Below are 22,185 nucleotides of genomic sequence, written 5' to 3' on the forward strand. Positions count from 1 at the left end.
CGCTGTCATTCCGTACACTCTGCTAGAATCCCCAAGCCAATTCACCTCACGCTTCCTACCCACGAACTGACTCCCCTGTCCACAACACTTCCCATAATGGGAGTTTCTCTCCAGTGTGTCTGGGCCGTGTACACCACTATCAAGTCTCCAGAGGGAGCAGCTCACGCTGCAGAACCTCTGGAGGCAGCCTCGTCTACTTCAGCATCCTCCATGGCTACAGAGGTCATCGCAGTTTTTCCAGAGGCGGCGGCTGAGGCCGCAGAACCTCATAAAATGGGGATGACTGCATCTGCTTCTTGCACGGTGATATCGTCCTGTGACACATACTCAGCCCATGAACTCTCTGCCTGTCCTGTCACAGCTATGGAGGCCATTGTTGAACTCTCTGCCTTTCCTGTTATGGCCATGGAGGCCGCATATGAACACTCTGCCTGCCAAGTCACAGTGAAGGAAGCCAATAATGTCTTCCCAGAATGTCCCATATTGTCTCTACCGGTGTTGTGTGTTTCAGAATTGTCTGCTCTGTCGACTCTGCTCTGGTGGACTCCAGCTGCGTCTGCTCTGCCCTGGAGGACTCCTGCTCTATCAGCTCCGCTCTGGTGGGCTTCTGCACCATTTGTGCCACCCTAATTGGCTCCTGCTTCGTCTGCTCTGCTCTGGTGGGCTCCTGCTCTGTCTGTGCCGCCCTGGAGGGCTTCTATGTTATGGTCACCAGCTGGAGTGCCTATGGACTCCACTAGAGGGCACTCCAGTACGGACTCTAAATGCGTTTTGTTCATTCAATCTACCATGTTTCACCTTTGTCTGTGTGTCTTATTCTGTTTGATTCCTCTGTTCCATGTGTTCACTTCCCATCGGTTGTTTTTGTCATGTGCTCCCATGTGTTTTTTATTTAAGTCACTCCCTCACACCCCGTTTTGCCGATTGTTGTTTAGCCTTTATTGTTTCCCTTTGTTTTTTATTGTTAGGTTTCCTAGCCTTGGCTTTGTGTTTGGTCCTGGACTGTTTTGTGTTTGTTGAACCTTGCTGCTTGCCCTGACACCTTCACCTGTTTATTCATATTACTCTTTGGATGATCTTGGATGCTTCTGTTTGCCGTCTCTGACCCTGCCCATTTTGACTACGTCTGTTCTTACTCAATAAAGCTTGCGTTTGGACCCACACTTCAGACCCCTCTGTTACAACTGCACACAATCCACTATGTTTAACTTCACACTAGAGCATTTAAAAACAGCATTCAAGAAAGAAATGTCATCTTATTACAGCTACAGAAGTCGTTCAGTCAAGTGCAGTGGGTGATTTTCTGCATATTAACAGCATGGACCCAAACAGCAGTATCAGTACAGTCTGGAGGGAGGAGGAACGGAGGAAGGTGAATCAGGGGGAGGGATGGCGGGCCAGGCCCGTGCAGTTGCAGCAGGCCCGGAGAAGAATGTTCTGGGAGGCTGGGCAAAACCAGCACAGGGCATGAGAACTTGGGCAGGGCACGACCGGACCCAGGAAAAACGTCCGCGGGCATCGCCGCCAGGGGAACGTCAGTTGGCCTCGCCGCCAGAGGAATGTCCGCGGGCACCACAGCCAAGGGAACGTGAGCTGGCCTCGCCGCCAGTGGAACGTCCGCTGTCATTGCCGCGTCCGGAACAGAGAGCTCGGTCACCGCCGCGTCCGGAACAGAGGGCGCGGTCACCGCCGCATCCGGAACAGAGAGCTCGGTCACCGCCGCGTCCGGAACAGAGGGCGCGGTCACCGCCGCATCCGGAACAGAGAGAACGGTCACCACCGCGTCAGGAACAGAGGGCGCAGTCACCGCCGCGTCCGGAACAGAGAGAACGGTCACCGCCGCGTCCGGGACAGAGAGAACGGTCACCGCCGCGTCCGGAACAGAGAGAACGGTCACCGCCGCGTCAGGAACAGAGGGCGCAGTCACCGCCGCGTCAGGAGCAGAGAGAGCGGTCACCGCTGCGTCCGGAACAGAGAGAACGGTCACCGCCGCGTCCGGAACAGAGAGAACGGTCACTGCCGTGACAGGAACAGAGGGCGCAGTCACCGCCGCGTCAGGAGCAGAGAGAGCGGTCACCGCCGCGTCCGGAACAGAGAGAGCGGTCACTGCCGCGTCCGGAACAGAGAGAGCGGTCACCGCCGCGTCAGGAACAGAGGGCGCAGTCACCGCCGCGTCAGGAGCAGAGAGAGCGGTCACCGCCGCGTCCGGAACAGAGAGAGCGGTCACCGGCGCGTCCGGAACAGAGAGAGCGGTCACCGCCGCGTCAGGAACAGAGGGCGCAGTCACCGCCGCGTCAGGAGCAGAGAGAGCGGTCACCGCCGCGTCCGGGACAGAGAGAACGGTCACCGCCGCGTCCGGAACAGAGAGAACGGTCACCGCCGCGTCAGGAACAGAGGGCGCAGTCACCGCCGCGTCAGGAGCAGAGAGAGCGGTCACCGCCGCGTCAGGAGCAGAGAGAGCGGTCACCGCCGCGTCCGGAACTGAGAGAACGTTCACCGCCGCGTCCGGAACAGAGAGAGCGGTCACCGCCGCGTCCGGAACAGAGAGAGCGGTCACCGCCGCGTCCGGAACTGAGAGAGCGTTCACCGCCGCGTCCGGAACAGAGAGAACGGTCACCGCCGCGTCCGGAACAGAGAGAGCGGTCACCGCCGCGTCCGGAACAGAGAGAACGGTCACCGCCGCATCAGGAACAGAGATAGCGGTCGCCACCGCATCAGGAACAGAGACAGCGGTCACCACCGCGTCCGGAACAGAGAGCGCGGTCACCGCCGCGTCCGTAACAGAGAGCGCGGTCACCGCCGCGTCCGTAACAGAGAGCGCGGTCACCGCCGCGTCAGGAACAGAGAGCGTGGACACTTCCGCCTTCCCACGGAAGAGCCACTCCACCCCCACTGCAAAGCGGGAACGCCGTCGCGCCGACTCGGCCCTACAGGCCTCCATCTCGGCCAGTTGGAGGTAAATGACCTCCTCGAACCGAGCGGCCGACGCCGCCTCAAACGCCGCCGCCTCCTCAGAAAAAAAAAAAGACTCCCCGCTGGACCCATCTGTGGAGTCTGCATTCTGTCACGGTGAGATAGAGGAGATCTGGGTCCAAAATGCAGGGAAAGGATTTTAATGAACAATAAACAAACAAACAAAAGGCCAACACGGCACAACACGACACGAAAAAACAAGAGCAAGACTGGAGCAAGACTTCAAGGGACACAAAATACAAACCAACAGGAAACAATGCAGACTCCTAGAGTGGGGAAAGAGTGGAGATTATAAAGTCTGTGATAATGAGGGTCAGCTGTGGGTCTGAGTGATGAGACAGGTGTACGAGATCAGGAGGGAAGTGCGAGAGGAAGGGAAAAGGGGAAACAGTGACCTCAGGTGGCTGAGGGAAAACCCCACAGCCCAGATCGTGACAGTGAAGGGGTGAAAACAAGCCTATATCTCCACACGCACACTGCCTTTGCCAAACCTAAGCACTGATATAAGCCTCATCTAAGATGTCTTTGCATTGAAAGGGGGGAGGCATGCAGTGAAACACCTTCAGAGCCCACATACACACCTCCCCTGCCCTGGTCTACAATGTTGTTTTTGTGTGTCCAGCCATCCAGGGAGCTCTGGCATAACAGAAATAGATTATGCAGGAAAGGCAGGATGATAGATGAGAGAGGGTGGGTATTACCATGGATACATCTTCATGGCTTTTCTCTTCATCCATGCTGACAATCTGACCAAAAAAACAAGTCATTAACACTTTGTCATCTTGGTATGATGCTACTGTGATGCTTTTGAAGTGTTAAAGGAACACTCCACTTTTTTTGGAAATAGGCTCATTCTCCAACTCCCCCCAAGTTAATAAGTTGAGTTTTACCGTTTTGAAATCCATTCAGCCGTTCTCCTGTTCTGGCGATATCACTTTTAGCATAGCTTAGCATAGATCATTGAATCCTATTAGACCAATAGCATCATGTTCAAAAATAACCAACGAGTTTTGATATTTGTCCTATTTAAAACTTGACTCTTCTGTAGTTATATCGTGTACTAAGACCGGTGGAAATGTAAAGCAGCGGTTTTCTAGGCTGATAAGATTAGGAACTACACTCCCATTCCGGCGTAATAGTCAAGGAAGTTTGCTGCCGTAATAAGGCTGAAGCAGGAGCAGTAATACCACGCAGCACGTGCAAATGCTAAACTAGCTGGGAACTCATTTCTGATAATACTCCGCCTGCTTCGGCCATATTATGGCAGCAAACTTCCTTGACTATTACGCCGGAATGGGAGTGTAGTTCCTAATCTTATCAGCCTAGAAACTCGCAGCTTTGCATTCCCACCGGTCTTAGTACACGATATAACTACAGAAGAGTCAAGTTTTAAATAGGAAAAATATCGAAACTCTTTGGTCATTTTTGAACATGATGCTATTGGTCTAATAGGATTCAATGATCTATGCTAAGCTATGCTAAAAGTGATATCGCCAGAACAGGAGAACGGCTGAATGGATTTCAAAACGGTAAAAATCAACTTATTAACTCGGTGGGAGTTGGAGAATGAGCCTATTTCCAAAAAAAGTGGAGTGTTCCTTTAACTGAAAACTGACCATGGCATCATCCAAAATGAAGGGATCATTCTTCCCCCGTTTTGCTTCGCCAACAGCCTAATAAAGTAATCACAAAGCCAAGTTAAACAGCGATTGTCATGTGTCAGAAAACTTGGAACTGGGCCTACTAGGCCACTGGGCCTACTTCATCCAGTTTTATGTTCCCATTTCACTACATGAATTGCAGATGACTCGTGGTTAAGAGAAAAAGTCTGTTCTGCATTTGTTGTGCCACGAGTTTCTGTTATGACTGCCTTGAAATTACAAACTTTTACCTCCGTCTCCTCATGTCTTCGCCTCCTCAGGCGAAATAATGGCTGTCGAAGGCCGCTCAGCAATTCCCTTGATCCCTCTGTCTGGTGAGCGAACACTTCTTCATGGCCAGATAATGTAGTTTTTGGAGGTAGTTATTTCATTTTCCCCACATCGGTAATGCAAACATTATAACATGAATCCTGCCATGAACAGTTAAATATCTGAATGCCCACGTGTGACTTACTTGTCCAGTGGGAAATTTTCCATCAACATCACACACAACCACTTCCTCAGCACTGGCATATCCTCCTGAACAAAACAAAGGTAGATTAACATTTTAGTAAATATGTTTTTAAATATATATTTTAAAAGCTACCCCAAGCAAATAGAAATAACAGTTCCTTACAATTGTGTAGTCAAAAGGAGCATTCAGAGAAATGTAAAAGGCAGACTGCACAGAAAAAAAAGAGCATAAAATGATGGGTGAGGACATGGGTGGTAGTAGGACATGAACTAACCGTAAAGCTAAAATAATTAAAATAAATCTCACCATCAGCATAAAGATGCCACAGGCTTCAGAATCACGGGGAAGACTTGACGGTTGTGCAGAAGACCATCATTGACACCCTCCTTAAGGAGGAAAAGTCTCAAAGGGCAATTGCAAAAGAAGCTGGATGCTCACAGTGCGCAGTATCAATTTATATTAACAGAGTGTTAAGAGAAAGGGAAAAATGTGGCCGGAAAAGGTGCATAAGTGACAGAGAGGATTGTCAAGCAAGGGCGGTTCAGAAATCTGGGGGAGCTTCATAAGGAGTGGACTGGGGCTGGCGTCAGTGCATCAAGAACCACCACATACAGACGTCTGCATGACATGGGTCCAGCCACTCCTGAACCAAAAACAACATCAGAAGCGTTTGTGCTGGGCTTAAGAGAAAAAGTACTGGTCTGTTGCCCAGTGGTCCCAAGTCCTGTTTCCAGATGAAAGCAAATATTGCATTTCATTTGTAAATCAAGGTCCCAGAGTCTGGAGGAAGACCAGAGAGGCACAAAAGTCAAGCTGCTTAAAGTCCAGTGTGAAGTTTCCACAGTCAGTGATGGTTTGGGGAGCAGGTCATGTGCTGGTGTGGGTCCATTGTCTTTTATCAAGTCTACCGTCAATGCAGCTGTCTACCAGGAAATTTTAGAGCACTTTATGCTTCCTGCTGCCAACAAGCTTTTTGGAGATGATGATTTTATTTTCCAGCAGGATTTGGCACCTGCCCACAAAGCCAAAACTACCAGTACCTGGTTTAATAGCCATGGAATAACTGTACTTAATTGGCAGGCAGCTCGCCTTAAACCCCATTGAAAATCTATGGGGTATTGTCAAAAGGAAGATGAGGGAACAGAGATTGCCTCCACGTCGCCTTGATGCAAGAGCAAAAAAAATTGGAGCAAAAGTAGGCCCAACAAAGTACAAAGGATAATATAATACATTAACAGACTTTTCAGAAGGCCAACATGTGTTTAAGATCCTTTTTTTTTTATTGGTCACATGAAATATTCTAATTTTGTGAATTATTGGATTTGTTTTTTGTCTTTAATCCATAATCATTAAAATTGCAACAAATAAAGGCTTGAAATATTTCACTTTGTGTGTAGTGAAATAATACACACGTTCCACTTTTTGAAACAAATTATTGAAATAAATGGACTTTTCCTGGATATTCAAATTTGTTGGCATTAATGCTTTTTCTACATCAGTGTCACGGCTACCGTGGGAAAGACCAATGAGATAGAAGTGGTATAAAATAACAAATTACTTTCACAAAGTGTACACAGGTATACAAAACTAAGTAAATACTATGGCACCAAATAAGAAACGTAGAAAGTTTATTAGCAAAATGAATAAAAAAGCTCGGAGACACGGCTACACCTTGATGTCAAATAAAATAAATAAATTGCAAGTTAAGTTTAAATAAAAGTAAAAAAATCAGCAAAAACTGGGAAACCAATTAAACAAATGTTTAAAAAAATCTTCTAATACCACTACAAATAAACGAAAAAAGTCAACAGGCTTTTTAAAATCCAAAATATTGCCCAACAGGTGCTTTCTCACATTCTTGTCAGTCAGCTTGACTGATTCTTCTCAAGTGTGAATTAAATCTGATCTGTGATGCGACTGTTTTTAATTGTACATTTTTTTACTATAAAAATAATAAAAACGGTGGTGGCAGGCGGCAGTGTAAACGCACCTTTGGCCTGTTTGATTTCAGCTGCCTTTTTTTTTTCTCACCCATTAACGAGATAAATTCTTCTCAGATTCTAGAGGATAAGTGAGAGAGCATACCTTTACCCTTCTGTCCATGTTATTTTTTAAATGTTCTTGTAAAAAGGGGTCAAACTTGACAATCAGTTCAAGCAAGAGGTAATTCCCATAGTGTGGTGGTCCCAGTTTTTCCCCTCTCTCCCAAAAACTGCTACTACACGCCTCAACACCTTCCAATAATTATTTGTTCCGCCACTATCTGCCTGTAAAGAGAAGCATCTACTGCAAACACAACACACTACACCACATCCATCATTTAAGGCAGCGGTTCTCAATTCCAGTCCTCGCGCCCCCCCGCTCTGCATATTTTGCATGTCTCGCTTAGTTAACACACCCGATTCAGATAACGAGCTCGTTAGAAGTGAGGTCCGTGCAGGATGTGTTCCGATTGACATTGCCTGCACAGTGTTCATTGCTCCCTGCTCCCTAAGCGGGGGAAATCTGTTTACTATACTTCGAAACATTCATTCACATATTTGCGCTACGTCACCGCATGCAGCGTCTTCACACACAGATGAAACTTACTAGAGAAGTGTGACATAAGTGCATCTGTAAATAAATGCATTTTAAATTTACGTCTCGCACGCTTTAATGACCTTCAAATGGAACACATACGCTCGATTTGAACTAATGAATAATGGCGGAATATCCTGTGATGTCCACTTCGAAGGGCAGTAACGTTGGAATAGAACAAACGTCGGAAGCGATACGTGAAACACACAAAATGTGCAGAGCGGGGGGGCGCGAGGACTGGAATTGAGAACCGCTGATTTAAGGTGTTAGTAACCCTAACTGGCACCCAACCACCAGGGGGCCAAGTAATGAGTTCAATTTGTGGTGTCTGAGGCAAATTACTTCAGTGAACTGCTTCTGCTTTACTTACAGTTCATGAAGAACACTAGAGGATGGATACCCGAGCCGAGCCCGACGGTACCCGACGGAACCCGACGGGTCGGGCCGGGTTCGGACAGATATTTAGAAAGGATGCTCGGGTTCGGGTCGGGCTCGGTCACCTCAGCGCGATAGTGCGCCCGTGTTATAACGGCGCTTTTTGCCCAGTGTGCACTGATGCTCTCATCTGTTGACATTCCCGTACGCTTTTTTTACAGTTGCTTAATAAAAGCGGGCTTTCCACACAAAAAAGTGCATGTGTCATTAGTATGAGTGAAAAAAGAGATTTTAACTGTGTCGGGCTGGGATCGGGCTCGGACATAAATATCTTAATGCTTGTCGGGCTCGGGTCGGGTTCGGTTACTGCTCTGTCGGACTCGGGCCGGGCTCGGACAGAAAAATGCGGCCCGATCCGCACTCTAAAGAACACACTGCCAAATTTGTCAAAGAATTGCGGGAAAACTTATTACGTCTGTATAATTTTGGAGGCTTTACGCATGCGCAGTAAGGCGAATTTTATGTTTTCCTACAGTGTGGATGAAAAACTTTTGGAAAGCGCTTGGAAACGCTAGTGTGGACGGAGAGCGTTTTAAAATGAAAACTCTGTTTTCAAATGTATCCGGATTAATGTAGACGTAGCCTAAATGGTCCTGACTTGATTCCTGATTTGACTTGTAATGATGTTCAGCACCACAGACAGCAGCCAATCCAGAGCTCAGAGCAGCAGTGGATGTGACGACTATCAAAGCAACAACACACATCCATACATTACAGTCATGACTTTATTGTTGGTTTACTGCTGCATTTTCTGAATCTTAAAATGGGGAGGTAATAGATAGATAGAATCAAGCTTTGCTACAAATAATCTTTTAACAATCTTTTAAATTATTTAGAAAGTGTCAGCAATATCTAATATGTGTTAAATAACAAGGATTCCAGGTAATTCTGACATATTAAATGTTGTGTTACTGAAGTCATTTTCTATACCATCCCTGAATAAATAAACACATTCATTACACTAAATGTTGTCCAGTTGTTCACATGAAACTTTGTTGTATGGGGTTTCCAATGGACCATATGTCTCTACTTTTGCTAAACTTTATTCAATTTAGAGATATTTACACCATATGTTTTCATTTGTTTAGTTTTATGCTTTACATATTACACATACTTTTTCAAGTATTGCAATACATTTGAATATGTATGACACTCAAAACTAATATTTTTCTTATAAAACATCCTTGTTTGCTGTTGGAATAAAACAGTACATTGAGGTTATTGATTTACAGCAGTTACAGGAATTTGCTCAGATTTTCTGCGACTCCAATCCAATCAGCATAATAACACTCATTATAACAGAGATCAGGGAAAGTCTCACCTTCAGACACTTACCATGATTTTACATTTGTATTCATACACACATTTAGCAAAATATATTCAGCTTAAATGTTTTATTTATCTATACACTTTTTTCTTAGGCTATGATTAAATTTGGACCAAAATTATATTTAATATTCAACAAATAATTATATTTTGCAGTAATTATTACTTAGACGTGTCTATTTTAAACAAGTATTTGCTTATTTCTGTGGTTCCTTTAATCTTCAAGGAACTATAAAGTTGTGTTGGGCAAATTAGTCTTTTCTAAATCACCATATTTCTAAACATTTTCAGTTAGGTTTTAAGTCTATTTAGCATTGAGTATGCTTAGCTGAGTGATAAATAATCTTTTAGTTGCAATCGAGTCTGAGCTCAGTGAGCTGTACACTTATTAATTTCTAAGAAGACATCGAGTCAGACTTCAGTGAGAGAGATAAGTGTATGAATCGGACTTTTATTTTGCTCTGGTGGTGTGACGTCATTAAGATTCGCCACTCTCCTCATCTGTTGCGATTCACCTGAAGAAAGGTTCGTGGTTTTAAAGCTTTTAAATAAATGAATTAAAGCGTTTTTTACAAGTTACGTAAAATAAATGCATAATTCTTAAATATAACATTGTAATGCTTTATTTAGTGTTAGTTAAAGCGTTAGCCATTAGTAACAGAGAAGATGCGTCTCATTTCTCTCTCTATATCATGAATCAATCGTGTGATGATAAGAAGTGATGAGAGAAACTGAGAATCCGAATCATTTGAATCAAATCATTGTGAAATGATTCAGTGATTCGATTCAGCGGCACGCGGACCACAAACGACAACAAACACAAACAAGTGAATCACAACCGAGAATGATTTCATGAAAGTGTAATATATTAGATATGATGTACAAATAATTCAACACCAAATGTAAGTTAAAACTAGCCTACCTAAATATGAACGATATGTTTAACTTGTGTATAGTTATTATCAAATCTCTTACTGTAGCTCTCACTCTGACAACTGAACTAATTAAGACGCACCCAGAGTGTTTAGTTTGCATTTATTTTATCTTTAATTATTCTCATCTTAAACAGGACAAAGTGTTCAAACACACAGAAAAACTCCTGGAGAAACATCAGAGATCCATGTGACACTATAGTATTTAAAGATGGTGTTTATTAAAGAGGAGAGTGAAGACATGAAGATCGAAGAAACATTCAGAGTCAAACATGAAGAAACTAAAGAACAAACAAAGATGGCATTTATTAAAGAGGAGATTGAAGACTTGAAGACTGAAGAAGCATTCAGAGTCAAACATGAAGATACTGAGGAACAAACAGGTTGGTTTTTATTCTGAAAGCTGAATTCACTTCAGAAAGGAATGATATTTATGAACAATGTCACACGAGTGTAGAAATGTTAAGACATTTGACAGAAGTGTTGAGATCACATGACAAATACTAACGCTGCCTTCAATATCCTGCGTTCACACTTAACATTTGTTATTATTGCATCATGCATTTATGTTGTAACAATAATATGGGAAAAAGCCTTAAACATTTTTCAGTGATATTAAACCCAATATCTGACATAATATTAAAACCATTGATAGCACTTTGGCTAATTATGCAAAAGTATCTAAGAAAATTATTTGCACAAACCTTGAAATGTAAGTAATCACATTTGGCTACTGCATGCTGACTACATTTGCATTTGTTCATTTAAAGTATTTGGTAAGCAAATAAAACAGACAGTGGACACTGAAGCTACATCTAAATTAATCCGGATACAAATGAAAAGGTGTTTTTGTTGTAAAAATTTTCTCCATCCACTCTAACGTTTTCAAGCATTTTCCAAAAGTTTCTCGTCCACACTTGAACGTAAGAAAGTGTTAAATTTGCCTTTCTGTGTATGCGTGAAACCTCATAAAAGCTCACTGAGACTTTACAAACGGAACAGATGATAGTTTTTCATGCTTTTTCAGGAAATAAAGAATAATTCAAATAATATTAATATAATGAAGTAAATAAATTGATGACCACGCTTCAAGTGCATCAGAGAGGAGCAGTAGGGCATATTTATAAAGAAGGTGCTGTATTTCACCATAAAATAAATAAACCTTTTCTTAAAGCTAAAATCATGATTTTATGTGTATATTCCCAAATATACTTTCATAGTTTTTTTTAATCATACTTATTCTTTATATAAAAACAACTTTAAATTACATCCATCAACTTAATGTGATGAATACCACAGATATTCTTATTTATGTTAGAACTGATGAAATTGTAGAGAGAATATTGCTTGTAAATAAATTACTTGAACAACAAATTATTTATTTTTTCTTACATAAAACTTGTTACTTTTTTCTACAAATGGATGATTGATTTAGCTGTCTAAAGGACAAGTGCATATCAAGGCTTACTGTAATCTATATAAACTATAATGTAAGTGTATTTTTTATTATAGCAGTAAATGTGAATCAATTGTAAGCTGATTTATACAGTCCTAATTATTAGCTTAAATAAGTAAATGTCTGTTCCTCTTCCCAGTTAAAATGTAGGCTGGTTTCTATTATTTCTTTTTTGATAGAAGATACAGCTGTCATAAAACCACAGGCTCAATCTGGTTAAAACGTTTCAACCAGATTGAGCCTGTGTCTCTTTAGTTTTTAGGAGACATTATTGGTAAGATGAAACCATCTTCTTACTGTATGAACATTGTCCCTTCACACTTGTTGTTGAAACCATTGGACCCAATATTTAGAGAATTATAAATAGCAGTCTCACCTCAGGTGTTGCACCACAGAATTTTGAACATGCAATAGTGGAACCATTGATTAAAAAGGCAAATTTGGACCTGTATCAAAACTGCCATTTCTTCCCAAAGTGTTAGAAAAGGTTGTTTTAATACAACTGCTGTCTTTTCTAGATTTACATGGGGTTCAGGAAGTGCTCCAGTCATGTTTTAAATCCCATCATAGCGCTGAAACGGCACTTGTAAAAGTTTTTAATGACCAGTTATTAGCTAATGACTTTGGTAATTATGCTTTCCTCTTGCTTTTAGATCTTACAGCGGTACATGTAAAAAATGTGGGTGTTATTATGGAGTGAAAACTGGAAAAAAAGGTTAATTCAGTAATTAAAGCTAGTTGTTTCCAGTTGAGGCAATTATCCAAAGTGGAGTCTTTTCTATCTTTTAGTGACTTTGAAAGAGTTATACATATGTTTAGGTATTAACCAGGCTTCTCTCATACATTTGTAGTTGGTACAGAATGCTGCTGCTCTTATGTTGACAGGAACACAAACGAGAACATATTACACCAATTCTGGCACCTCTCCATTGGCTTCCTGTTCATTTTTTTTTTTTTTTTTTTTTTTTTTTTACAAGTAAATAACACTGTCAAGGTCACGAAAAGTATTTCCTGTTCATTTTATAATGGATTTTAATCGATTTTGGTTTTAGTGTTTAAATCACTAAATGGACTAGCATATTCTGACTTAATACAGCTATACACTCCAACAAGAGCACTTAGATCCACTGAGCCTTTACTTTAGGTTGTTCCTGCCATAAGGTTAAAAACCGGGGGACCTAGTCTTAAAACTCATCTTTACTTGTTGGCTTTTAACAAAGTATGAGAGTTAAGTTTTTATGATTGTGTTGGACTCTTGCCTGTTTTACAGTGGTGTGAAAAAGTGTTGGCCCCCTTCCTGATTTTTAATATTCCAGATCATCAAACAAATTTAAATATTAATCAAAGATAACACAAGATGCAGTTTTTAAACGGTTTCTTTTAATGAAGGGAAAATAAAATCCAAATGTCCCTGTGTGAAAAAGTGTTAAAACATAACAGTGTTTTATCACACCTGATAGGGCTGGGCGATATGCAGAAAAAAATATATCTCAATATCTTTACTGGATAAATAACCCCCCAAAAACTACTGCAAAAACAAATATGCCAAAATCCAAAGTCTTTTTTATTGAAACTCAGAGGTAGGCAGTTCAGAACAAAGTGCTTCTGCAAATTTTCTTTTAAAAATCCCTGTATACATATTAGAGCTACACAGTTTACTTCACCATTTTACAAATAAAGCCTAATCTAATCAAATCAAACCATATTACATAGGAAAGGTCTAAGGCTCCTAAAAAGATATTTAACATTTTGTTGTGTTACAAATTATGTAGAGTGCACTTTAAAAATATACTTCATAACAGGAGTTCTGACCTTTTTCACAGACACCCTTGTTACCTTTTTTCTCTATTACACTTTAGAAATGATAGGCTATAGCAGATGAAAACTTAAAATATCAAAATTCATAATTTGAAAGCCATTTTAAAATCAGACATAGCATTAACATGGACAATGTACATCAAAATCATATTACAAAATGTTTATGAATTATAAAGATTTAAGTTTCAATTCTTCATTTTCACGTCTGTTCAAAAATGGGAGTAACAGTTAATGGGTTAATGGATCGTCATGGTCCATAAATCTGCCATGATCAAAGTACTACTCTTTTAATATTCAAAGTGCAAATAGAGACCGACTTTTTCAAGCATTTAATGTAGCCTAATTTGCGCGTATTGGGGAGTCGCTCTCTAAACGCGGGGTATTAAATTTGCTTTTTGACGCCTTAAAACCAAAGTATCTCCATGTAATGGAGCCGGTTGTCCTTTTTTTGCGACGAGTTCTGTAGCCTCGGGGGAGGTTGCAGAGACTCATGTTGAATGAGAAGACAGGCGAGGGGAGGGGGAACAAAAGCAAAGAGACGGGGGCGAGAACAACACAGAGAAGGCAAACAATCTTAGAGGCGAAAATTAAATATAAACATTATATCAAACATTATGTCAAAATTCATATCGAGTTTAAAAAATATCTCGATATATTTTAAATATCGAGATATCGCCCACCCCTAACACCTGAGTTCAGTTTCTCTAGCCTTACTCAGGCCTGATTACTGCCACACCTGTTGGCAATCAAGAAATCATAAATAGGACCTGCCTGAGTGAAGTACACCAAAAGGTCCTCAAAAGCTACAACAACATCTAAAGAGCCTGCAAAACTTCATGAAAGAGACTGGGCAAAAATGGCCTGCATGGCAGAGGTCCAAGACAAAAACTGCTGCTGAGCAAAAAGAACATAAAGGCTCGTCTCAGTTTTTAAAACACATCTTGATGATCCCCAAGACTTTTGGGAAAATACTCTGATGAGCATTAACATATCTAAGCGTACTATATCTGTATTTAAAAAATATATATTAAGTTACAAAAAGGAATACACTTGAACCCTACTTTTAAACATTTATAAATATATTTATGACTAATTTAAAGTATAACAATACAGTATATTAAAATATACAAAGTGTGAAAAAAGTGTGCTAAAATACAGTGCACTTCCCTAATGTACTCTATTTCCGTGCACTAATTTTGTACTTTAAATACTAAAAGTTATTCTTAAGTAATTCTTAAGATAAACTTAAGATCATCTAAGTGTACTCAACTGTGCTATTTTGAAACAGCATGAAGATGAACTAAAATGTGCTTTTAACATACTTTCTCAGCATTTCAAAATATTTTGTTACCGCTTACAATACAATTGAAACATATTTCATAAACCTTTAAATATACTAATTATACATAAAAAATAAACTTACTAATTATTTAAAATACATGAATAATATATAACACATGTATACAAAGCATATTTATAATGAATTGCCCACAAATTTTTATTAATAAAAAATACACTTGTTGATCATTTAAAATACATGAATAATATTTAATAAATTACACATAGCGTGTTTATAATGTATTTTTTATAAATAAAAATATGTGGGCAAGACATTATAAATACGCTTTGTATACATTTATTATTATAATTCATATATTTTAATTAATTAATTATTGTATTGTAATGAATAAAAATGTGTGGGCAATACATTATTAATACGTTGTCACGAAGCGTGTAGGAAGGCATAAAATAACGTTTTCAATAAAAAGTCTTCAATAAATCCTCAGGCAGAGTAACGATAGACAGGAATGACTGGAGAAGCCGCGCACACAACGAAGGAACATAGGTGTAACGCTTGTAGCTGGACAGAGAAATCAAACAAACTTATAAAGGGGAGATAATTACAACAACAGGTGGAGGGGATCACACTAATGAGCAGGAAGACCAAAAAAGGGCATGGGAGAAACCAAACAGACAGTCCAATGGGGGAAACACTGGGAAAAACCAAGACAAACAGTCCAAGGGCGTGACATAAACTTTGTATACATTTGTTATATATTATTCATGTATTTTAAATAATCAGTAAGTTTATTTTTTTTTATGTATTATTAGTATATTTAAAGGTTTATGAAATATGTTTCAATTTTATTATAAGTGGTAACAAAATACATTTTTGGAAATGCTAAGATAGTATGTTAAAAGCACATTTTAGTTCATCTTCATGGTTTCTCAAAATAGCACAGTTGAGTACACTCAGATGATCTTAAGTTTATCTTAAGAAGTACTTAAGAATAACTTTTAGTATATTGAGTACAAAGTTAGTGCCCGAAAATAGAGCACTTTAAGTACATTAGGGAAGTGCACTAAGTGTACTTAAATTGTATTTTAGCACACTTTTTTTTAACAATTTGTATATTCTTTTAATATATTATTCAAAAAATTAGTCATAAATATATTTATAAATGTTTAAAAGTAGGGTTCAAGTGTATTTCTAGTTGTAACTAAATATATATTTTTTAAAATACATATTTAGTATGTTAAAAGCACATTTTAGTTCAATTTCATGGTGTCTCAAAATAGCACAGTTGAGTAAACTTAGAAGGTATTAAGATTATCTTAACATATACTTAATACTAGTTTTTAGTACAATAAGTACAAAATTAGTGTGTGAAAATAGAGCACTTTTAGTACATTACTGAAAAGTGTTTTATTTCCTGGGACAATTACGGTGTGTTCACACGGGGCGCAAGCGTCAACGCTTCCCATTGACTTTGAATGGGTGACGTCAAGCTTTGCCGAAAGGAATTGTGGATCCGTCGGCGGCGCTTCACTCGCGTTGCTCGCGACAGAAGTTGAGAAATTATCAACTTCTGCCGCGAGCAACGCCAGTGAAGCGCCGCGTCAGCCAATCAGATCGCTCTATGCAAATACAGTGGCCAGGCGGCAGCCAATCACGTTCATCTTGTTCAAGAGCAGCATTTTATTGGCTGACGCTGCTATGACCATAAACGTCAGCCACGCCTTCCGTTAAGCGTTGACGCTTGCGCCCCGTGTGAACACACCGTTACCACACTCAAAATCAGTTTAAGTGTTAGTGCTAATAATGCATTCATATTAAGTGTACATAAGTACAACTTTTAAGAAAATGTGCTTCTACTACAATACATTGCTAATAGATTTTTAATAAAATCAATTTAATATAACTTAAAATTACCACACTCAAAATCAATTTAAGTCTTAGTGCTAATAATGCATTCATATTAAGTGTACATAAGTACAACTTTTGAGAAAATCTACTTCTACTACAATACTTTACTAATAGATTTTTTATATATTAACTTATTTTAAACTTAGGATTAGTATGTAAACAGTCTACTAAAAATCAACTAATGTTTAAAGCATTTAAAGTACACTTTTAAAAAACACACTAATAAAACTCTTTTGTATGTTTTTTCTGTAGTATACTTTATTTCAGTACACCAAAAAGTATTACTGGTATTTAGTACTTTTTTTTCAAGTGTACTAAAGTCCTACTGAAGTATAAACATATTTTTAATTAGTATATTTATAGTGTATAAACATCACACTTTTATTTATCACAAAAAATAACAATGTACTAAAAATTTATTTGCGGGTATTTAAGTGTGTTTTCGTTGCATTTAAGTATATATTTTTTTCACCTGGGGTGGCATGACCTTAAAAAGGTGGTTCATGCTCAAACCCTCTAATGTGGCAGAATTACTACAATTCTGCCAAGATGAGTGGGCCAAAATTCCTGCACACCGCTGTAACAGACTCATTGCAAGTTATCGCACACACTTGATTGGAGTTGTTGCTGCTAAGGGTGGCCCAAGTTTAGGGGGCAAACACTTTTTCACACAGGGCCATGTGGGTTTGGAATTCCCTACATAATATAAAAACGTAATTCAAAAACTGTATGTTGTGTTTACTTGGGTTATCTTTGATTAATATTTACATTTGTTTGATGATCTGAAACATTAAAGTGTGACACATGCAAAAAAAAAAAAAAAAAAATCAGGAAGGGGGCCAACACTTTTCCAAACCACTGTATGTGTTTATTGTTTTCAATTTAGTATGCTTGTACATCACTTTAGTAAACACTTGTTGTTTTTAAAAGTAATTTAAATTAGATAAATCGCGTCGTCCTCCATTCATAAAAACCGAATCTACTATAGCGAAATGCCACATAAATTCGTCGTTTTTTGGATTCATAAATCAAATGTTGGTCAGTCACTTAATTCAAATCGCGATATGGACTAGTGTATGTGAAAACTGAAATGCAAAAAGACCGTTTTAATATGAATCCGGTATGCTCCGTTTGCCTAGCTGTATGTATGCATTGCGGAGACGAGCTTTTACTACACGCATACTGAAACACACGTGACGCTCCCGGTAATTTTTGGCATTTGCATCTCACATGAACAGATAAACTCAATCTCCCAAACTGCTGTGAGTGTCACTTTTACCGTTTCATTTGAGAAAACTAGCATCATATCATACTGTATGACACAAAAGCTTCACGGCAACCTGTCAAAATAAAAGTACGGTGTAACATGTAATGGGCTGGGTAGGTGTTGACGTTAAAAAAACACAATCTAATAGGGAGAAAAAATAATTTCAGTGTTAGTTAGTAAACACAAGTACATCTAATTGAACATAATTTATTTTCATCAACAAATTATCATAGAACAGCTTTATGAACTTTATGATCCATTCTCAAAGACTTTAAGTCATTATTTGGGTAGCACACATATTCTGAATGCCTTCAGCAGAATTCAAATTAGCCATTTTAATCTAGATTAATCTAGATTAATTCCAAGATTTAATCTAGATTAAAAAAATTAATCTATGCCCACCCCTAATATATATAATAATTTATTTATCAATTGTATAACGGTCAGCCTAAACTCTGTAGGGTACTGGCTAGGGATGCACCGAATATTCGGCCACCGAAAAGACCGAAAGACTTTTATCACGAAACAACACGGCCGAAACAGTATGTTGACGCAAACAGAAACCGCGGCCTGCGCGTGCTTGTCTGACGCAACACTTCTGCAGTGTGGGCGTATTTCAGTATATCTGAGAAAGACCAATGGATAGCGATTTGCAAAACTTGTAATGCCGAAATTTCAAGAGGGAGTGTGTCTGCAGTCGTGCGTGCAGCCAGTGATGAGAGCAGAGACCGGCGCATTGCGCTGACAGATGTGGCTTTCAGTGAGTGAAAAACAATGGCTTTACTTTGGTGTTACGTCACAACATTTTTAAATATATATCCCTTTTCTATATACTGTATTTTTATAAATAATTATTTTAAACCGTGGAGGTGAGCCAATGGATATCACACAAGCAATGTGAAAACTGCGCAATATATTAAAGTGAAAGCTGACAGTGCTTTGAGCATCAGACGATTATACTTCATATGCTGATATTAATTTAGTCCCCTACTATTGTGTAAGTGTTGTTTTTTGAAAGACTTAAATAAAGCTCTTAATTTTAATGAAACTTCAAAAGGCTATCTATTGAATAAATATGAGCGCTGCACGTTTCAAAGGCATTTGCTGCGCTGCTTTGTTTACCAGTCTGACAGCGCCTCCTGCTGGAAGAGAAAAACATAGACTTGTAAATGTGAACTGATGGATAATGTGTTATAAAAATGTAAACAATTTTAACAAAGGCAGTAAAATATATGTATATGTTGTTATTATTATATAATACTTGATTGATAATAATTGTTTAAATTAATATAACTGATTTATTCTTCGAAACTTTAATATTAATTTATTTAATTGCAATGCCTTGATTTTAGTCAAATTGGTACACAGTCATAGCCATAAATGCAATGGTGCTAATAATTGGCATAATTCTTTCGGTGTTTCGGTTTTCGGTTTCGGCCAAGAATTTTCATTTCGGTGCATCCCTAGTACCGGCTGAGCAGGATCAGGTTTGGACACCATGGTATAGGATCTAGCATACATGCATTACATATCTACATGTTTTGATGTTAATTGTTTTGTGCCATTAAACTGGGGTTAACTTTTATTCCTTTTTTTCCACCTTAGACCTAACAGCTCTGAAAGAGGAGAGAGAAGTACCGAATGAAACTGAAGAGAAAGATCAGTTTGAGAATCTTCATGATTTCGTATCTGGAGAAAAATCTTTTTGTTCTTTACAGTCTGAAAAGACTTCTAAACAAAGAGCTCAAACTACAAACCTTGAAGTCCACCAGAAAATTCACACTACAGAGAACCCTTTTACCTGCCAACAGTGTGGAAAGAGTTTCACTCAAAAAGGAAGCCTTAACAGACACATGATAATTCACACTAGAGAGAAGCCTTACACATGCAAACGGTGTGGAAAGAGTTTCACTCTAAAAGGAAGCCTTAACAGACACATAAGACTTCACACAGGAGAGAAGCCTTACACATGCAAACTGTGCGGCAAGAGTTTCGCTCAAAGTGGAAACCTTAAAGTCCACCAGAAAATTCACACTACGGAGAACCCTTTTACCTGCAAACAATGTGGAAAGAGTTTCATTCAAAAAGGACACCTTAACACACACATGAGAGTTCACACTGGAGAGAAGCCTTACACCTGCAAACAGTGTGGCGAGAGTTTCAATCAAAGTGGATACCTTAAAGTCCACCAGAAAATTCACACTACGGAGAGCCCTTTCACCTGCCAATGGTGTGGAAAGAGTTTTAATCAAAAAGGAAGCCTTAACATTCACATGAGAGTCCACACTGGAGAGAAGCCTTACTCATGCAAACAGTGTGGAAAGAGTTTCAATGAAAAAGGAAACCTTAACAGGCACATGTTAGTTCACACTGGAGAGAGGCCTCACACATGCAAACAGTGTGGAAACTGTTTCAGTCAAAAAGGAAGCCTTGACAGGCACATGAAAATTCATAATAGAGAGGAGCCTAACAGATCCCCTTAGTGTAGAGTGAGTTTCAAACTAAATGTATAAAATGGAACATTCTAGTTATGTTTCTCATTATGTTTTGTCCATTGTACACTTTAATCTCAGTCCAACACAATATAGCTAGTTGACACAGTAATGCATAAAAGAGCAAGGAATAAAATGGACTATGGACAATGCGTTTGCTCTGTCTACAATGTAAGAACTTCACATTTGTGTATCATGAATTGAAAAGAGATCTCACAGAAAGTGCAGTTTTTTGGTTGAAGCACAATAAAGGACATTGTTAGCATTTTTAAAATCACCGTTTCGGGTTACAACTACAACCCTTGTTCCCTGAGAAAGGGAAGGAAACACGAGGACATACAGAGACAGGCTCCTCCCTCCGTCATCTCCACCTTGGACTCTGTTCTTCATCCTCCTCCCAGATGTCCATTCTTCTCCTTCTGTTGCTCCATTAGTGCAATGATGTGCCTTCCAGAAGGGGAACGATATGCCAGAAATATAGACCAGGGGCTCGTTCTTCGTACGTCGCTAACTAAGTTAGCTGGATTTGATTGTTGACGATTTTGCGTGATCTTGGATCGCTCGGTTCTTCGAAGCTCATCTGGGACTTGCTGTCATAGCAACAGGTGCGCAAGCTTAAACCTGCTCTGGAGCAGGTTTATTTCATGTAAACAGGATTCAGGCTGCGCTCCTGGCGGGTTATGATTGGTTGAAATGGCGAGGTCACATCTGATTGGTTAAAAAGCACGACTGAGGCGGACTGACTCACGTGGGAAAAAAAAAGTATTATAAGTAAAGTAAATTAATAATTTTATTCACCAAGGATGTATTAAGTTAATAATTAAAAATTTATTAAAAGTTAATAATAAATAATTGACATTATATATATATATATATATATATATATATATATATATATATATATATATATATATAAAACAAATCACAGGTTCCAAAAAATATTTGGCAGCACAACTGTTAATATTATCCAACATTGATCATTCTAATAATAAATCAGCATATTAGAATGATTTCTGAAGGATCATGTGACACTTAAGACTGGAGTAACAGCTGATAAAAATTCAGCTTTTCATCACAGGAATAAATTCTATTTTAAAGTATGTTAAAATATATATTAAAAAAACATTACTTTATATTGTAAAAACATTTTGCAATATTACTGTTTTTTTCTGTATTTTTAATCAAATAAATGCAGCCTTGATGAGCAGAAGACTTCTTTAAAGACTATTACAAGTCTTACTGACCCCAAACTTTTGAACGGTAGTGTATAAACAATAAAAATATAAATAAAATAACATATCAAGGAAAAAACATGTAACATGGGCAGCATTAACGCATTTAATTTGTTCATTACTTTTTGCCAGCCCTCTCTCCTTGCTTTTCCAGCCTTTGCAGTTTTCCCTTGCGTTTTAATTAAACTCTGAAACTCCTGAAATCCCTCAATCAAGAGATCTTGCTCTGCTGCAGAAAAATACTGAGCGCGCTACTTCGTCATGTTCGCCGACCAATCACAGAGTTGTCGATCAATGTTTGTACTATCGATATGTAGCCCCTTTTAAGCCACCCAGTGATCTCAAATAACTTCA

General features: G+C 39.2%; 2 protein-coding genes across 2 annotated transcripts in view; both read left to right on the forward strand.

The window, feature by feature from the left end:
- npdc1a (neural proliferation, differentiation and control, 1a) overlaps positions 1 to 22,185 on the forward strand; it is a 106,603-nt gene that overhangs the window by 75,602 nt on the left and 8,816 nt on the right. The window lies entirely within an intron of this gene.
- LOC141292835 (uncharacterized) lies at positions 1,390 to 20,729 on the forward strand. Its single transcript, XM_073824897.1, has 2 exons — positions 1,390 to 1,588; positions 19,713 to 20,729. Exons 1-2 carry the CDS (start codon positions 1,390 to 1,392, stop codon positions 20,588 to 20,590), a joined length of 1,077 nt encoding a protein of 358 aa, XP_073680998.1. The 3' UTR covers positions 20,591 to 20,729.

This window comes from Garra rufa, chromosome 19, assembly GCF_049309525.1.
Source record: "Garra rufa chromosome 19, GarRuf1.0, whole genome shotgun sequence".
NCBI lineage: Eukaryota > Metazoa > Chordata > Actinopteri > Cypriniformes > Cyprinidae > Garra > Garra rufa.

What these genes read in the sequence shown, in the direction of transcription:
- LOC141292835 (XM_073824897.1), top strand. Translation starts at nt 1,390, where the DNA reads ATGGCGGGCCAGGCCCGTGCAGTTGCAGCAGGCCCGGAGAAGAATGTT. An exon ending in GGCACCACAGCCAAGGGAAC is followed by an intron (nt 1,589 to 19,712) that starts GTGAGCTGGCCT and finishes TTTCCACCTTAG; the next exon opens with ACCTAACAGCTCTGAAAGAG.